At 57.5% G+C, this 19115-nt stretch overlaps 1 protein-coding gene across 3 annotated transcripts; it reads right to left on the reverse strand.

Annotated features, from left to right (window-relative positions):
• Positions 1 to 3924: 3924 nt before the first annotated feature.
• On the reverse strand, positions 3925 to 18819 carry GTF3C5 (general transcription factor IIIC subunit 5). 3 transcript variants are annotated; one of them, XM_082843627.1, is made up of 11 exons: positions 18476 to 18819; positions 16120 to 16339; positions 14668 to 14866; positions 10582 to 10777; positions 9375 to 9479; positions 8030 to 8144; positions 7533 to 7613; positions 7251 to 7348; positions 6182 to 6264; positions 5356 to 5498; positions 3925 to 4461 (listed from the first exon to the last, which is right to left on the reverse strand). In XM_082843627.1, exons 1-11 carry the CDS (start codon positions 18620 to 18622, stop codon positions 4286 to 4288), a joined length of 1563 nt encoding a protein of 520 aa, XP_082699753.1. In that variant the 5' UTR covers positions 18623 to 18819; the 3' UTR covers positions 3925 to 4285. The 3 variants fall into 3 exon arrangements, 2 of the variants coding, with proteins under 2 accessions (XP_082699753.1, XP_082699752.1); XM_082843626.1 differs by having other exon boundaries at positions 3925 to 4566; XR_014326354.1 differs by lacking the exon at positions 3925 to 4461 and adding an exon at positions 4470 to 4566 and having other exon boundaries at positions 6178 to 6264.
• Between the last annotated feature and the right edge of the window lie 296 nt (positions 18820 to 19115).

The raw sequence follows: 19115 nt of genomic DNA on the forward strand, positions 1-19115 counted from the left end.
CTGTCTGTCTGCCTGTCCGCCTACCATTTCCTGTGCCCAGATTTTTTGTGACACAGAGTGAATGGAGAGAGGCTGGAGAAAGGTGGGGAGGGGTGGGCGGCTGCAGGTGGGAGGGAGTCAGGACACTGGGAAGAAGAGGCCATGCAGGCTGGGCTGGTGAGTGTGGGGCCCGGGTGCAAAGGTGTTGAGGGGTGCTGCCAGTGACAAGGAAAGGCACTTGTCGACTCACACCTTTGCCCTGCTCCTGCAGTTCTAAGAATCTGTTCTAAAGGAGCTAATTCTAAATAGGGGGGAGGGGAACATTCCAGGACGTTCTGTGCAGTGTTATTTATAGTAGCTGAGGAGGAAAGGACGGGGGCAGGAGAGGGAAGGGGGCCTGCAGTTCACTCATAGGGGGTGGCTGCCTCTTCATTTAATAGCGAGGGCCTCACGTGGTCCTGCACAGAGTAGGTGATCGATAGACACAGGACGAGCATGCCCAGAAGTGCCTGCGAGAATCTAACACTGTCTGTCCAGTAAAACAATCCGCCCCGGCTTCCTGGCTGGGTCTGTCCACTGTGTTCATTGCTTGACCCTGTGTTAGAGACCAACCTCAGGGGCATTCCTCTCAGCCGAAAGCTTTGGCCACTGGCTGAGGTCTGACAGAGAGCCTCTCCTTGACCAAACTACTCAGGCTCCCCGACCTCTTCTTCAGCTCTGCATCGTCCAGTTTTAGCAAGAATCTCGCTAAATTGCTTTAACCGGAATGCCCCACCCTCCATATCTGCCCCGCCTTGATCTCTGTGTGCGTGTGTGTGTGTTTAATCATTTTTATTGGAGTGTAGTCTGGTTTTTCTTTGACAGATCTCCCAAGAGCCCTGGGACTCTAACCTGGAAGAGGGGCTGGCCTGCGCGGCTGGGCCACCTCGGTCCCCCTGCTGTGGATTGTGTGGGATTTGCTGTGCATGGCCTCGGCTGCAGCTTTTTCCTCTCTCAGGCAATCTTCTGACTCCTTGGTTCTCACAAAAGAAAACTGGGAAAATCAGACGAAACTTGGAGCAGTGTGGTTGTTACATATTATGGTAATTTGGTGGAGAAAACTTAATCCAAATGTCTGAACTGGGAGTTTTGAATCCTGGTCCATGGACCTGTTAGGAAGTTTAAGGACAGGCCATGGGAGCCTGGATGGCCCTGAAACTTGATGCACACATTTGTGGGTAAGCATATTTTCCTTCAGAAAGACTCCATGGTTATCACTGTATGCTCGGAGCATCTATGACCTTCCAAAGAGTCTAGGTTGGAAGTATCAAAAGTTCTGAATTGGTATAACTGACAAAGTAGAAAACTAACGAAATTGATTTAATGGCGCAAATACTTTTTAAAAATGTTTTTCTGGGCTGGAGCACATTCTGTAAGGGCAAATGCACCTGTGTTAACATTTGCAGACGTTGTAAATCAGACAGACACAGGTCCAACCCTGACACTGCCACTCGATAGCTGTGGGATCTGGACATGTGTCTTCACCTCTCTTAACTTCCCCACTGATACCTTTGCTCAGGGAACGATGTCTGAGAGGTTCATAGCACAATAATTATCAGGGTCTACTGTTTACAAGGTGCTCAAAATGAACATTTAAAATTTGTTTTCAGGCAGAGAAATGTCCATTTTAAGTTGTAGGGAACCTAACTATATCAGTAGATGTTCTAGCCACAGAGAAAAGTTACTTCAAGTGACATGGAGGCATGACTGTATGTTCATAGCAGCGTTTATCCTAAGGAGAAAGCAAGTGCAACACAATCTTAAATGCTCTTTGATGGTCATATTATTTTATCAAAGATTACTTTATATAATTTATCACTTGTTATTTAAATTTGTATATTTGATAATTTATATGATCTATTATAATATTTTCTATTTTGAAAATATATGTATGTTATAGGAGAAAAAGTAATTATGCTAGTGGTGTAAGATTTTCAGCATAGGTGGAAAAAGAAATGAGTAAGATCAGAGAGGGACTTTCCTGGCAGTCCAGTGGTTAAGACTCTGCACGTCCAATGCAAGGGGTGTGGGTTCAATCCCTGGTCGGGGTACTAAGATCCCACACGCTGCGCAGAGAAGTAAAACCTTATAATCTTACATTTTCATTGGGAGATATCTATATGAACTCATAACTTATTATTTGGGGGGGGGGGGTAAAAAAGTGTCCATTTCCTAGCTCTGTGTAATCCAAAGCCCTAGAGGTAAAGAAAACCCAGGAGCAACAAGCACCCCCTGGTGCCCAGATTGGGGTGTCTAAACACCATTTCCACACCAAGGAAGGTGGCACCCTGGAGCAACGGCTAGGCTGGATCTAAGACAGGAAATGCAGTGGAGGAGCCTGGGCCATCACGGTGGCTGGAAGCAAGAAGGCGCGGAAGACCAGAGGGTGCGTCAAACGACACAGGACCCAACCCGGGGCTGCTCTCAGGCCAGACATGAGACAAGTAGGGCAGCAAAAAGCATGACTGCAACTGATTGAAACAGATCATCACAAAGCTAAAAGCATCCCCCTGGTCATCACTGGTCATTGCTGTGGAACCATAAATGAGGCCAGCGGATGAGGGCGCCAGCACCCGAATCTGCTGGTCAGTCAATGCTCATGTCACTAAAGGGACCCAGCAGGCATCGGTGCCTCCCAACTGGATGGGCGCATTTGAAGCTGAATTGCTGTTGATTTGTTAAGTGTGATGACAGCGTCACTGTGTTTTGAAAACGAAAAGTCCTGATGCGTTAGACACACACTGAAGTATGGGATGGTAACTGGTAAAGCCATATGATGGATAAATAGGGGCTTATTATACAATACTCAGAACTTCTGTGTATATTTGCTATTTTCCATAATAAAATGCTTTTTAAAAGGGTGTGTGTGTAGGTATTTCGGTTTCTAAGGAGGGAACCCCTGAATACTTTTCAAGAACCTGGGAAGCCCGTCCAATTCGGCACATAGAAGGCAGGTTCTGGGTAAGGTGGGGCTTAGCTGCAGAGGGAGTGTCCCTGCCCCCCGGCATGCCTCTCTCAGCTCTGCACAGGGACCAAGGCGGCTTCCGGGAGAGGGGGGCCAGAACCCAGACCTTCTCCCTCTGAGCTTTGAGGTTAGCAGCATGGTTAAGAAGTGGGACCAGCCGCCGCTAAGATCCACCAGCAGAGACCTCGGCCTGAGTGAAAGCGGTACAGAGGTGAGGGAAGGGGGAAGGCCCAGGCAGCTGCACCTCACCCCCAGTGGGAGCGACAGGCACGTCGGGGCGCTCAGCTCTACAAGGCCGGTTCCCAGAACTGACCACTTCAGGCCAACTGTGAGCCACTGGGGTTTCTGACCTGTCGTGGGAGGGGGCTTCCGTCTGACTTTGGAACTTGTGGTCACACTCTGTGGCCCAGCCTGCCGGCTGAGGAACTGGGTGATGGGGCTCATCTCTGGCTCAGGCAGTGTGTGGGGGGGTACTCCCCGGGGAGGGCAGGTTCAGCCCCACCAGGGACCCTGCAATCCCTGGAAACCTCTGGTTTCACACCAGGCAGCCCTGAGACAGGGTCTGTCTCCCGTGAGCCTCTGAAGAACACATCCACTTGGAACAGGAAGGCATGAACGTGAGGCTGTAGGGCCCCCCCCCTCCCCCGGGGCTGCAGTTACTTCTGGCTGCTCTCACCTGGCCCACCTGCCGAGGGGCATCAGGCCTGTTCTCAACCATCCCGGCATCACCCACCACGAGGTCACTGAATGAACGACTGAAGGGACAAACGACGTCCAGCAGGGAGCCCAAGCCCAGAGGCAAGAGGAAACCCCTCTCTGGCTGACATCCCCACTGAGACACCAAGGCTCCTTGGGAAAATGTGTTTAATACGGACAATTCCAGCTGGGCCTGCCCTTTGCCAGGTTACCCCAAACAGATGGGGTCCAGACACGATGGCAGACTTCGCCGCCTGTGAGCACGGACCAGGCTCCTCACCCCGTCCTTTTGCCTCAGCAGCAGCCAGGGCCGGCCCTCCCCCTCTGCACCATCTGCACCTCCAGCGCTTGCTGGTCTCGGCCAGAGGGAGGCGCTGGGCGCCGGCTCAGCCCGAGGGACACTGGGCTGGCTCGCGGCTGTGCAAAGTCGGGGCACCGCCTTCGGGATGGCCCCGGGCACCCAGGGTCGGCTGTACCCGGCTGCTTTCCTCAGCAGGGCCGCCTGGGGACATTCTGGCTTCTGTGGGCAGCAGCAGGGGACCGTGGCTTGTCCTGGGTCCCTCATCAGGCCTGGTCGGGGGGCCCAGCCTGGAGCCCAGGGCTGCATCACACGTAGTCCAGAATTTCCGTCTCCATCTCGTTCTCGCTCCCGTCCGACGGCTTGAAGTCGTCCTCATCGTCCTCGTCGTCCTCGTCCTCCGCGTCCTCTGCTTCCTCGTCCCCAGATCCGCAGGTCAGCTGTTCTTTTCCGTCGTCAGCTTTGGCTGGGCTGGAGAAGAGAGCTGGGCCAAAAGACAGGCCGTGTGTGTCCCGTCGTTGGCTCCTGGGCGCACCCACACCAGCTGTCGCTGGTCTCAGCCAGAGGCCCTCGGCTCCTGGGGGCCTGTCTACAAATACGGGTGTCTGGGCTCAAGCTCTAGAGAAGCTGCTTTGGGAAGCAGGACGGCTGGGGGACCTGGGACTCCAGTTGAAAAAGCACTTCAAGGAACACTGAGGCCAAGGGCCTTGAAAACCTCTTCCCCGGAGGAGCCTCGGGCAGCTCATGGGTCCCGTGGACTCCCCAGGAGTGTGCAGGGCTCTGTGTCAGTGCTTTTCTCAACTGGACTCTCAGAGGGGGGCTGTGTCCTAAAGGAGGCTGAGAACCCCGACTCCCATCAGCTCCACAGGGGCTGGTGGGTCTGGGGCGCCCCCTCCCCGAGCCTGGGAGGAACCCCCGAGAGGGGCCCTTTCGCTTGCCCCCCCAGCCCCATCAGACCTGCAGTGCAGCAAGGGCTCGCTCCCCTTGCTCACACCCCGTGCAGAGATGCTCATCCTGGGGAGGGGTAGGCAGTGCCGGGCGACAGAAGCCCAGGCCCCGCCGTCCCTGCCCTCCCAGGGGAGACAGGAGCAACATGCCCACACGTGGCCAGAGGATGTAGGGCGACGTCAGGGCATAAAGCGGCGGCCCCCCTGGCAGCACTGGCCCTGTTCCAGCCCCACCCCTCTGGGCCCGTCTCCTGCCTTCAACCCCCAGGGCTGAGCCCTGTCTCCAAAGGCCCCCCTCCCACCACTGTCAGGGCAAGAGGCTCCCACCTGGGTGCCATTTCTTGGGGAGCAGGTCCACTAGGGACACTTGCTTGGGCCCCAGAGGGGGCCCCAGAGCACCCAGGGCGTCCCTTCACCCCGAGCACTCTCACCAGGCCTCTTGGAGCGGATGGTGTGCCGGATCATGAGGGACATCATGTCCCTCAGGTCATCACTGGTCTTGGGGAGGCACCAGCCGTCCCGCTCTGTGCAGAGACTTTCAGCCCCGTCATTGCGGTGGATGATCTTCTGCAGCCTGGGCGTTGGGAGACAGAGTTCCGGGGTGGGGTCTCTGCTCACAGGGGCCAGGAAGCGGTTTTGGCAGAGCTGGGGTCGTGCTCAGAAAAACAGCACTCAGAGCGCCACCCCGAGGGAGGAGCTCGGTCACGAAGGGCGTCAAGAAAGCGGTCCACCCCCAGCTGGGGCCCCGACCCCCACCCTGCACACGAGGCAGGCGTGTGCCGCGGCCCACTTGCCTGGTGAGAGCCTGAGCGTTCACCAGGTTCCAGGCTGGGTTTAACAAGCTCCCCCCTCCTCCCACCCCAGCACCCCTCCCCCAGGTTTTTAAACATCACTAGGAACAACTGGCTTAAAGGTTTCTGGGATTCTGATCAACTCCAGGGCCTGGGGACCGTGTCAGGAACCCCCATGCGGGCGAAGGAGGAGGAAGGCAAAGACCCTGGCCCAGCGCTGTGCTCTGCGCGCAGCACAGCCGGCTGCTCAGAGGTGCGGCCCGAGGCGCACCCGGGAAGCCACTCCTGAGGGCCGCGCGAGCCCGGGCAGAGGACTCCCAGGCGGCCGGCCTTCTCGCTGAGAGATTAAGGCTGACGTGAAGTGGAAGAGTCGCAGGAAACACCTCGGTCCCCGGCTGGTTTCTCTGCACTGACCCCGAGTCCCACGGTCCCCACCTCGGCGTCTCAGGGCCCCGCACGTACGTACTCGTCCACGTTCAAGTCACAAAACTGGTAGAACATCTGTCGGTATGGTGGCAAGGCCCCCTCCCGGAAGATGTAGACCGAGTCCTGGCAAAGGAGGGCAGAGACGGCAAGGTCGGAGGGAGCGTCCCCGGGGGCGGGCGGCGCAGGAGAGCCCCATGCCGTGGCTCCCACGGGGCCTCTCCCAGGGCGGCTGCCGATCCTGCTCCCAGGACCTGGCAGGCCTGGCTCTTCTCCCTGGACTCAGGCGAGGCAGACGGGCCACAGGCCGGGGAGCCGGTGTGCAGAAAACGAGGCGCAGCTCCCCAGGCGTCAAGGGGTGGTCGAAGCAGCCAGGCCCTCCCTTGGGCCCTGGGACCGTGAGCCGCCGGGGGCCGGGGCTGGGCTCTGCCTCGGAGCCTCCCTGCAGGGCCCTCCGCACGTCTCTCTTCCACTGCTCGGTCATCTTAGGCGGCCCTGCAGGCCAGTTCCAGAGGTGGGGATAAAGGCCTAAGACAAGAGTCCTGGAGGAGGACGGCTGCTCTGGCGAGGGTCCGGGCCCTCCCTGAGGAGCGGAGACCTGACGCTGCTGGGAGACAGCCGCCCCACCCCCTCTACGAGGCAAGTGACTCCAGGGAGGGGGCCACCCTGCCGGCCTCCCCCTCCAAGCCTGGAGCAGCTCACGTCGGCCAGGCACGGGAAGGGCCCCGGGAGTCGCCGCCCCTGCTGCGCGCCTGTGCTAACGAGAGCCTGAGCCTGTGAGGGCGGCCCGCGTCCAGGGTGCAGACGGTCTGCTCTGGCTTCAGGCCCACAGCGCCTGAGGCTCACCAGCCCCGTGGCTGCCACATGGGGCTGTTGGCATCTGAGCCCCTCCCTAAGACGTACCCAGGTGGTCCCCAGCACCCATGCCCAGAGGCTGTCCCGGGAGGTGGGAGTCACGTAAAGGCACAGGGAGGGCAGAGCGGCCTCAGTCGGAGCCCCTCCTGGCGTCACAGGCGGGGCTGGGGGCTGTGTGAGGGGTCCTGGGCCTGCCTGAGGGAGGGGCCGCCGCTCCCCGCGCCCTCACCCAGGCAGGCAGCTCAGGGGACACCCACCTTGAGCTTGTACTTGTTGGAGGCCAACTTGCGTGCACTGGCCGACCCCGAGGGACCCAGGCCCTGCTTCAGGTCTTGCATGGTGACAAGCTGGCTGCCTGTGAGGGGACCACGGCAGGGCTTTGGAATACGGGGGTGTGTGTTTCTCCCGCCCCCCCTCCCCGGGGTGCGCGGGCCAGCAGCGCCCTGGAGTGACCTCCTCGGGAAGCCCCTTCCCATCCCGCCGTCCGGACGCCCGTCTTCCCCAGCGCCTGATCCGCAGAGGGAGCCTGAGCCCCTTACTCGTTTTTTTGACGGTGATGGGGAGGCTGTAGTTGTAGGTGCTGCGCTTGGCCTTGACGGGCATGTCGCTGGGGGCGTAACCTGCCGGAGGGGGGCGTGCATCAGGTGGGGTGGGCACAGAGCCCCTTCTGGCAGCCACAGGCGCACCAGGGTTCCCTGGGGCGGCTCCTGAGAAGGGGACTCAGGCCCCCCGCTGGAGTGACAGGAGCCGCCGCGTCCTGGTGCTTTGTGTGCGGGGGGGTCACCGCGGGCCGGGGACAGGAGACTGACGGGACGCCTGGCCTGCACCACAGGAGCTGTAAGTAGCCACTAGAGCATCACCACAGGAGCCAGGACGAGAGCTCGGGTCCTCGTGTCTGCACTATTCTGTCCCTAACAGTCCCACCAAGGGGGGAATATATTCTCTCCACGTGGATATATTCTTATTACAGAAGAGAATGCTGGAAACAGAAAGCGATAAAGGGAAAAGGAAAGCAAGGGTTTCGGTAATTGTTTACCGTATTTCATTCCACAACGGATTCGGAAGTCAAGGACTTGATAAATCTTGGCGTCTGGGTGTTTTCGGGGGTCGTACCCGAATCGAATCCAGAGGCTTCTCCAGGGGCCTGTTATCTGGAGACAGAAGGGGTGGGAGTGCGAAGTGTGGTCAAGGCTGATCCCCGGCCCCCGAGTTGCAGGCCCAGGTGGCTGCCCACACGGGGCAGCACCACACCCCCACGAGTTGGGGACAGGCTCTGGAACCCTGCCCCCCAGCTCGCACGTGTGGCTCGGTCACCTCGGGTAGGTCACTTGGCCTTTCCAAGCCTTGGTCTTCCAGTCAGATGGCGTCTTGGTGAGGATTAAATGAGACGGTGCCCCTGAAGCCCTCACCGCAGTGCCCGGCACAGAGAAAGAGCTCAAGAACTGTCACAACTGTGCTAATGGATGGAGGCACTGTCCCCAAACAGTGCTCCCGAGGTCCTTGTGTCCAGAAAGCCATTGCTGAAAGGCAGGCAGCAGCTTTGTGATGTCGGGTCTAAGCCCAGGAGGGATGAGCCCGTCTCATGCCCCCCACCTCCTGGCCATCACAGTCACGGTCACGTTGTCCGTCTGCCTCCCCAGGCCCCAGGTTGGACCCTTGGCCGGCAGGAGCTCTTCCTCACAGCACCTTGGGGAATCTCAGTGATGACAGCCCCATCTCCATCCCTCCTGGACTGAGTCCAAGGCGCATGTGACCCCCACTGAACGCCCTTCAACCCAGGGAGAATGCGTGAAGGCAGGTGGCACTGTGGTTAGGGGCCCAGGTGCTACAGCCAAACAGGCCGGGGTCCCCAGGGGGCTCTGCCACTCCCTGGCTGTAGGATCTTGGCCCATCAAGTCGCCAATCTGAGCTGAGCCTCTTCATCAGAGGTCCAAACCCTGCTGCCATGCCCCACGGAAGAAGAAAGGATGCTATGCACATAGCACTTAACCCAGGGCCTGGTCCTTAGAAAGCTCTCCATACAAGGCCATTAAAAAATGTATAATCCCGGGCTTCCCTGGTGGCGCAGTGGTCGAGAGTCCGCCTGCTGATGCAGGGGACACGGGTTCGTGCCCCGGTCCAGGAAGATCCCACATGCCGCGGAGCGGCTGGGCCTGTGAGCCATGGCCGCTGACCCTGCGCGTCTGGAGCCTGTGCTCCGCAACGGAAGAGGCCACAGCAGTGAGAGGCCCGCGTACCGCAAAAAACAAAGTATAATCCCTTTAAGAAGCCATCCTCCAGCTGCTGGGACAGGGCCGCCTGCCCTTGCTGGGGCTCTGAGGCACGTCAGGGATCAGGACAGCGCAGGTGGGAAGCGCAGTGGGCGGTGGGTGGGCACTCACCATGTAATAGGCCATGAAGGGCAGCAAGACCTTGAGCTTGTCGGGATGGACGCTGATGTTGGCCTTGACAGCGTTACGTGACCAGATGGGGCGGATTTCAAACAGCTGGAGGGTCAAGGCAGAGGCTGAGAAGAGCACCCACAGCTTCCCCGCCTGCCCCAGGCTCCCCGCATGGTCTGGCCCCAGAGGACCTTCCTGAGAGGAGTGGGGGTGGGGGGAGCAGGGGCCAGGCAGGTGGGGAGGGGCCTCTGCGCACGCCCACTCGTCCCGCCCTGAGAAGCGCCCTGCTCGCCCAGCACGTGTCAAGTGCGGTTGCAGGGCCTGGGGGTCCTGAAATGACCATGAGAGACGCTGTCCCTGTCCTTAGGCGGCTCAAAGGGCAGCGGGGAGGCAGAGGACCAAAGGAGCCAGAGCAGGGCCAGGAGGGGGACGGGCCGGAGCTCTGGGCCCCTGAGCAGCCCCAGAGGGCAGGGGCCTGAGCCGGGATGTGACGAAGGCCGCAGGGGACGGCCCACCCCCTCCCAGTGGGAGGGCTGTGAAGGGCCAGTGGGGCTGGAGTGGGGGGAGCCAGGTGGGAGATTGGGCTGTGTCCTGATGACAACGAGGGGCCTTGGAGAGTGGCCCCCACTTCCCCCCGACCTAGCAACTGCTAGAAACATAACAAGGTGTCCACCACTTAAGAAATAACATCCCACCCCACCCCCGTCCTGCACCAAGGGGACAGTCAAGTTCAACAGGGGCAGGGGCAAGGGTCGGTCAGCAGTGATGTGCTGAGAACCTACTGTCCACACCTGTGGCGACACAAGGACCAGAGTCCCCTGGCCTGGGTCTCCCAGAACCTGCAAGCCAGCGGGTAAGGCAGAAGGCCGCCTCCGCCCAGGGCCCCCGTCCAGCCCGGCTCTAACGGGGAGGAAGCACCGGGCCTGGTGCACACCAGGTGCCCCATCTGGTGTGTTGCAGCCAAGGGCTGGATGAACAAAGCTTCCGGAATCCCGGAGCTCCACGCCGAGGTCACATGTGGACAACGTTTACCATCCCAAAGGGACCTCTTATGAGTTTTAAGGAGCACTTTGAACTCTGGGAGGGCAGGGCTTACACTGGCATAGCTTTAGATGTCACATCTGGAGGTGAAGAGTTCCCATGTGTTAATAACTGAGCCTAAGACAAGGAGCGGCCAGTGAAGGTGTGGCCGGGGGGCCGGGCTCACCTGCCTCAGCTCCTCCTCCACCTTGTGGTCCACGGGGTTGGTGCACACCTTCCTCCAGGTCTGGGCCGCAGCCTCTAGCGGCTGCTCGGGTGCCTCATCCCCCTCGAAGTTGACAAAGATGGCATTGTGAGGGCGCCGGGCCCTGCTCAGGCCGATCAGGTTCTCCCCGGAGATGGAGGGGTTGTTGTAGCCTTCCCTAGGAGCAGAGAGCTGCTGAGGGCGGGAGCGCCAGGCGTGGGCCCGCTGGACACGGGCAGCCCACGTGTGGGCGCGTTTCCCTGGAATCTGGGTGAGAAGCGGGTCTCAGCCCCGGCCACTGAAGGCAGGCGCCTGTGTTCTCAGGCTGATGACCAGGAGAAGAAGGGGGAGCGAGTCCGAGTCAGCTCAGAGAGGCTCCGAAGCAGGGCCAGGCCAAGAGTCCCAGAGGCTGGGGTGTGGGGAAGGGCCCCTGCCGTGAGGCTGGTGGCCTCACGACTTCATTGCGTCGTGCACAGCACCATCCAGCCAGTGAAAAGCTGGAAACAGCCCAGATGCCCATCAGGGCAGGGACAGTGGAATCAGCTGAGGCGCGGGCGGCCACACGGGAACCACCAATCAGCTGTCAGAGCGCAGCTGTGCTTACTGACGCCCACAAGTCACTCATCTAACCCTCGAAACAATCCTACGAGGAAGGACCCATTTCCCATGAAGTCACTGAGGCCACAGGGGTTGGAAACCTGCCTCGAGCCAGAGCTCGAGGTGATGGAGCTGGGACTTGAGCCCAGGGAGGCTGGCGGGGCCGCTAACCTCCGTCCTGCTCGGAAGCATCTCAACGATACCGCGGTGAAGGGAGGACGTATACTACCAGACGTTCTCGTCACAGAGGCTAAAAGAAGAGCTCTGGGGACCTCCCTGGAGGTCCAGTGGTTAGGACTGCGAGCTTCCACTGCAAGGGGCCTGGGTTCGAGCCCTGGTCAGGGACCTAGGATCCATCCCGCAAGCCGCACAGTGCGGCCAAAAACAAAAGGGGGGGTGGGGCTCTGCCACCAGCTGTTAGCACGGAACACACAGGGTCAACGATTCCTAGGGGGCTCAGAGCGCTCCCCTCTGAGGTGGGACATCAGGAACATCACAGCTTCGCTAAAGCAGGGGGAACAGTACAAGGAGCCCCCATAAGCCCACCATCCGCTTCCACAACTGCCATCACAGGGCCCATTTCACGCCATCCAGGCCCCACCCCAAACCCACTCAATTATTTTGCAGTGCATTTCAGAGTATGTCCTGGATGTCACACAGGTGATTAATACCTTTTAAATTTGTTTCCATTTTACCGTAATTTTCTACATGAGTACATACCATCTGCATATTTATAAAGAACAACAAAGTGATTTTTCACATTGGGAAACAAAATTACAAAGACGGGATCAAATCTGTGCCGTTTTTAAACAACATGACTCCATTTGAAACCATCCTGAATACTGTCCTGTTTTCCAAGACAACTCCCCGAGGCCCCAGACACCCCCGAAGAAAACAGAAAGCCCCGGGCACTCCCTCTGGGCCAGGCAGCAGCAGGGCGCGGGCCGCCTGCCCTCCCCTCTCAACTGCCTCGAGGAGGGGGGACCCCCGTCAGGCCAGCGTCCCAGCCTGTCCTCTGCCCACTGGCCATATAGGAAGCTCAGCCCCCCTGGACCCAGGAAGGCCAGCAACGCGGGGGCCAGGCCTCCTCTGCCAGTCCTTGGTACCCATGAGGGCCATCAGAGCAGAAAAATCGATGGCAGCCCTGGGAGAAAAGGCAGGTTCCTTCCACGCACTGGAAAATCGATAAACGACATGGGAGAAAAACAGGGCCTGTGGGTTCAAGGGCAGCCGGCCCTCCACCCCTGTCCCCCTCCCAGAGGCTGGGAGACAGCTGTTTGCTGGCCCTAAAGGACGGAGCAGTGACTCTGACGCTGCCATCCAGCATCAGGGCCGGCAATGCGGGGCGGGGGACGGGTGCCTCTAGTTCCTTCTTCTACATGTTTTTGTTTCTGACTGTAAGAGTAAAATGCTTGTGGGGGAAAAATAAGTTTCAAATTTCAGAAACATGTACATTTAAAACATTTGAAACTCTCATAATGAGTATAACATACGCACAGAAAACTGCACACACTAGGGTTTTCAGCAGGGAGGGAATGGACCCGATTCCTTGCAGTTATGCATTTCTATAATGTCTGGTCTTTTCTAACAAGCACAATTTACTCCTGCAATCAGAAAAAGGATGGCGGGGGGTGGCATTATGGACTCAACTGGCCTGAGAGACATCGACCCTTGTCTGGCTCTCGACTTACTTTTGAGGCAATGGGGAAATGGAGCGAGGACTGGGCCCTGGATGACGTGAAGGACACTGTTAACGTTTGCTCGTTCTGATGACAGCACTATGGCTAAGTTAAAATAAACCAAGTCCTTCCCAGTTAGAGACACACACTTGTTTCTGGAGGATGCGCTGTGATGCTGGGGGTGGAGGTGGTGGGGAGGTGAAACCAGCAGCAGAAAGTTGAGGCTGGTGACGTAGGTGGGCGTCCATCACACACTCCTCTCTCCTTTCGGAACTCCCCAGAATATATTTTTTAAAGGAAGGGGACAACACACCTTTCTCCTTAGCATAAAATCTAAGCTCCTTTCTGTGGTCCGTGGGACCCTCACCCCACCCCTCTCTCGGCTCTCTGCGCTTCGGGGGCAACACCCCCGACTGTTCCTTTGCATGTGCCAGCCCCCTGGTCTGGAACGTTCTCCCCGGATCTTCACCTGCCCGGCTCTGTCATCACACAGGTCTGTTTCAAAGTTCAGCTCCCCCGAGGACCCTCCCGCACCCCACTCACTGTGCATGACAGCCCACTCCCCACTTATCTCCTTTAAGACACACACCTGCCCGCAGGCTCCCACCGCCCGCTCATCCTTCACTGGGGCTCCACCGGCTCCCCAGCCCCCGGCCCTGCACGGAGCTGCCTGTCGCGTCCCCACTGACACTGGCTCCAAGGGGAGCCCTGGGCCCCGACAGGCGGTCAGTACTCGTTGATGGAAATACTTGATGAGGGAAGAGAAGCTTCTCGCCCTCCCGCCGCTCTGCAGATAACTGCTCTGGGCCCAAACTTCCCCATCTTTCCAGGCTTCCATTATCACCCAGTTTACTTTTATAGCACAGAGTCTGCTCTAACACCTGCTTTTCCTAGAGCAAGCTTTCTGGACACGAGCCACGTTGGCCCATGGAGCCCGCCTTCTTAAAGGCTGTGCGGTCTTCCTTGGCACAGACAGGCCGTCGTTTAATTAACTACATCATCCCTATTAGTGGACTGATCACTCACTTATCCACTTTATCAAACTCTGCCCGGCACTCAGTGTTCTGAGTATTTCCAAAAGCCTCAGTCATTCAGCCTTCTAACGACGCCGAGAAGTGAGTACTGTTACTATTATCATCACCCCTGTTACAGGCGGGGAGGCTGGCGCGGGAGGTCGGGGCTCACCTGCCCGGCCTGTGATGAGGGATCACAGGTCCAGGACCTGAACGCGGGCCCCTGCCCACCCGGGCTCTCTCACCACACCAGGCCCTCTCAGCTTCTTGCTACTGCCCACAACCAACCAGAAAACGTTCTTGTCAGTGTATCTTTGGGCACAGAGGCGACAGTCACTGTGGGATGGATTCCTACAGGCCGCCTGGTCGTCAGGAAAGAACATTTAAAACTGTAATAGATTCTGCCAGGTTGCTCTCTAAAACATATCGACCTCATTCCCAGGGCTCCTGCGGCAGGGGGTGTCTGTCTCTCCACACCTCAAGGTACACGCTTTTGGGGAGGGGTCTAAGTCCAAAGGCAACATCCTGATTCACACTCTGTGGTGTGAGGACAGCCCTGAGCAAGGCCTCCGGGTGGGGCGCGGGGACCAGGGCTGGTTCCTGACACCCCTGGTCAGGGCCCCTGGTCACCAGCTGCTCTGTTGCTGGGGCCACGGGCCTGAGTAAAGCCGGCCACCCTGGCCGCCTGACCCGTGAGTGGAAGAGTCCAGCCCTCTGAGCGCAGGGCCCTTGCCCTGAGCCCCGATGCTGCGGGGCGGCGGCCACAGGGAGGTACTTACCGGTGCTGTGTCTCTGGGCGGTAGGAGTAGTCCACCGGGGTGTCCAGCCTGGAGAAGATGGGCGGGGGGATGTAGAGCGGCAGCTCCTGGTGGAAGAAATTCTCCTTCTCGGGCTTGACCATGAGCACCTTGTTGTACATGGACATGTGCCTGCCACCCGCCTCCGTGTGCACGGCCAGGTACTGGAAGTCGGACATTCCTAGGAAGAGAGGTAGACAGACGGCGGACACACTAGTGCACCCGCCCAGGCACTGGCAGCTGCCACACACCAGCACCCGCGTCTTCTCGGGTGCGCTGAGCGGGCCTCGCTGCCGGGCAATGGTAGCAGGAGCCATAACAATATGTCCGAGTCGCTTCTGGGAACTCAGCCCAGTCGCCTGGATAAATACTACTTTGGGGGGTCGGGGAGTTACCTGATATGTGAGGATAAAGTCTAGGTCAGTGCTGCTTAGACTGTACCGTGCATGTGACTCACCAGGGGTCTTGCTAAATGCAGATGCTGAGGTGCTGCATTTCTAACAAGCTCCCAGGTGAGGCCCATGCTGCTGGTCTGGGACACACACTGAGTGGTGACGTACCGGCTCAATTAGAGAGAGAAAGAAACGGATCACTTGGGAAGCCTCGTCCCGGGACGGACAGCCCTCTTTGGTGAATACCACTTTCCACCAGAATGACGGACGTTCCAAATGCCCCACTTGTGGGATCCCAGGCCCTGTTTTAGTTTCTTTACACTTTCTATAGCCCTCTTCCTTTTTAGTCTTTATTCTCTTCAGTTTCTATCTTAGAACTGCAGCTGCAACTACAGATACTCTTGAGGCTTGTTAGTAATTTGCCAAGTACCATACGTGTGTGCGAACCGGCACACGGGCATCGTCTCTCTGAATTTCCACGAGGGTCTGAGGAACTCCGGGCTCCCACTGCACAGACAGGGAGACCGAGGGAGGCTGAGGCAGGCACAACTCCCCCTCTCCACCCCACGCCTTAGCACCTCCTCCCAGGGGTTCCCTGTGGGGAGCAAACTCGATTAAGGACCCCACGGGAGACATCCAGCTGGCTGAGAGTTCAAAGGACATAAGGCCCCAAGGGGCTGAGGTGACCTGGGGAGGCTTCAGAGGGTCGGCAAGACCAGCAGCAGTAAAAACCAAGAAGCTCCCCAAACACGAGGGCGGGGGTGGGGCTGAAAACTGGAGGCCTGTGGACCAGTTTAACTTGGCCCCATAAAGCGGCTTTAACAATGGATTTCTCAGAGAATTCCAGCTTCTCTTAAGAATGCAGAAAAGCGAGCAGCAACGAGCAGGGCCTCCTGGACAGGGCCTGCGCTCTGCCACTCCCCTCACGCCTGGGCATATCCGGACCCCCTTCACCGTGTGGATGACCCATGCAGCTCCTGCAGGCACGAGGGACGCAGGCCCTGAAATAACCCAGTGTGGTAAGAATGCATTTTGCAGTTACCTTGAAATTTGTAAACGGTGGAGACGATGCCAAGGCTCTCTATGTCGAACGTGACCTTGGGGTGAGCCTCAGGCCCCGGCGCCCCCCTCTGCCGCCTCATCTTCCTCTTGATCCGGAGCAGCAGGCTGCTGGTACTGAAGCGGTTGGCACACACGGGGTGGCAGTAGGGGTCCTTGGGCCGGAAGTACAGCTCCAGCCTCTTAGTGGGGTCTGCATAGATCTGCGGGAGGTCAAAGGAGACAGAGTGAAGCAGGGGGCAGCAAAGCAGCCGGCAGCTCCTCCCTCAGTGAAAGCCCGACGGCAACCCAGGTGGCCAGGGAAGGGCCAGGAGGATTTTTCCGTTTCGTTCTGAGCTTTTAATTCCCGAAAGACTCATTTTTCAAACCCAAGTATCTTAGCTTTTATCTGGTAGGGAAAATGAAGACAGTCTCTTCCTTCTAAGAGGTTGTCAATTTGGAGACAGTAACTGTCAGTTAAGTAAAGCCACTGTCTCTCGAGTGACAGGTCAGTGCAGGTAACCACCTACTCTTCTGGGAGCACTTCACGGAGGTGTCACCCCCGTGTGTGCCGTGGAGAGCCTGGGTGGGAGTTGAATGACTTGTCTAGGGCTTCTTCTCTAGGAACTACCCACCCCAAAGGGTCCTGGCATTCACCCTCACATATACAAAAGTTTCGAGGTCCAAAGGAGATGAAATCAACAAATAACAAGCACTTTGGCCCTGACTAGTGTGACTCATCCTTTCCATGCCTTGGTTCCTTCTCCTTAAAATGGACATAATAACAGTACCTACTCATCAGATTGTTACAATGATTAAATGGAAATATATGTAAAGCACTTAGCCTGACACCTAAATCATGGTAATGTGTCATCGATATAGGAATGCTTGTCCCACATTGGGTAGGAGGGACACAGTGTCAGCTGTGAGCGTGTGGCAGCACCAACAATGTTAACTAGGCCAAGGTCATCTACTTGCTGGTCTGCTGGCTCCCCAACACCCAGGACACAACCTGGCCCTTAGCAGGTGCTCAGGAAGCATCTAGGGAAAGCAAGTTAAAAAGAGCCCCTACTGTCAGGAAACAGGTCTCTGAGACTGCTGTGCTGGGAATGACCCCAGATGTGGGGCTGGCACAGAGGAGGTGCACAAGAAACAGGAATGGAATGAGTGAATGACCAGTCTCTTCCCAAAGGGGTCCCACTGTAACTGCGTCCAAACATCCCTGGCGTTAGCAGGAGTAAGGGTCCTGGTCAATGCCGCCGTAAAGTAAGTCAGGATAAAAGAAGAAAACATGACTGACTGGGCCTCTATCGGCCTCCTGTGCTTAATGACAGGTTCAAGGTTTTTCAGTATTCATAAAGGATGAGGAAGCAGAATTACGAGTTCAGACTTCAGAGGGAGATGTGCATGCATTCAAATTCCCACTGTACCATGTAGGAGCTTGTTTGACCCAACCTTTCTTCCTGTGTCTTTATCAGAAAAATGGGAACAATAATGGTACCTAACTCACTAGATTGTCGTGAAGATTCAATCATGCATTTGACGAGTATTTTAGAAGCAGGCACAGTTATGGATATTAGCACCACGGGAGGTCCCGTTCTCATACAGTTTACAGCCTCAGAGCCAAAGGCCCAAGACAGACAATAAACACATTAAAGCATAATTTCAGGTTGGAATTAGAGGTTAGCTGCTAGCAGCCACTTTAGTAAGGGCAGTCGAGGAAGGACTCTCTAAAGAAGAGACACTTCAAGATCTGGTGCGTGTAAGTCACTTACATAGAGCTTTGCACAAGGTAAGAATTCATCCCAGCTCCACTGTTTGCTGGGTGAACTTGAACAAGCTGATTCGGTTTCCTTGTAAAATTGGGACAATGACAGTTCCTACCTGGCAGGGTTCTAATGCAAATTGAATGTAAGTAAAGCACCTAGAAATGTAGCTGGTACAGAATAAATTGTTAGCTATTACTACTTTTAACACTAATAACATAATCCTTCCTCCCCCTCTCATTGTAGGTCAACGGTTCTTAATCTCCCCATACCTCAGTTTTCTGCTCTGTGAAATGAGGATGTGGCAGCCCAGCACATTCTGGGGAGCGGGGGGGGGGGGGTCGGTGCAACTGAGCTCTTTTCATGGCAGTAATGATGCGATGGAATGGACACCCTCTCCCCTCTGATCCCAGGGCTAAACTAACTTCCACGCCCGGCGGGTCTTGAAGCAAATCCCCGCCCACTGGCCGCTCCAGAGCCGACCTCGAGCTCCGTTGCCAAGGAAACCTCACATCCCTGGGTAGTCCCGCCCCTCGGCCGTAGTCAAAAGACTCAGACCTCCCCTGTGGTCCCCGGAGACTCCCCGCTCCTCACCCGGGAGACGCCTTCCTCGCCGCCCAGGGTCTGCAGCATTTTGGACACGTCGCGCACCACGCCCGGGTACTCCACACACACTATGTGCCGCTCGCGCCGCAGCTCCACGGGGACGGCGACCCCCGGACCCCAGTCTGCCGCCGCCATTCTGCCAGTCTCGTCTCGGGCCCGCCGCGGGCCGTCCCTCCCCAAGCTCCTAGAGGCCTAGCCTGAGCTGTTCCGCTAAGGAATCGTTCCGGGCTTCCTCCCCGCTCGCGTTTGTCTAAATCCCTGAGTTCCGCGAGGCTCGAAGGCCTCTGGGAGCACCCCCGCGAGGTGAGGCCCCGAGGCTCGGGGTAAACGACAGCCCGTCCCTCAACTTCGTGTTTAAAACGAGGAGGGTTGGAACTCGAGGGGCGGGGTAGGGACCTGTCTCTTCCACCAACCCGCGAGGGACCTGGAGGCTTGTAAGACACGCCCACTCTCTTAGCCAATGAGAACCCGAGAGACACGCCGAACTTTTTAGCCAATGAAGAGTCAGAAGGAAGCGAAGTTTCAGCCCCCTCCTTCCGCCTGCATAGGTTTTTAGTCAATAATGAACCAGGACTAGGCCGGGTCTCCTCCCCTTCCTCGGATCCCACCCAATGACAGCTCGAGGGCG

Source organism: Leucopleurus acutus, assembly GCF_964270905.1.
Source record: "Leucopleurus acutus genome assembly, chromosome: 7".
Lineage (NCBI taxonomy): Eukaryota > Metazoa > Chordata > Mammalia > Artiodactyla > Delphinidae > Leucopleurus > Leucopleurus acutus.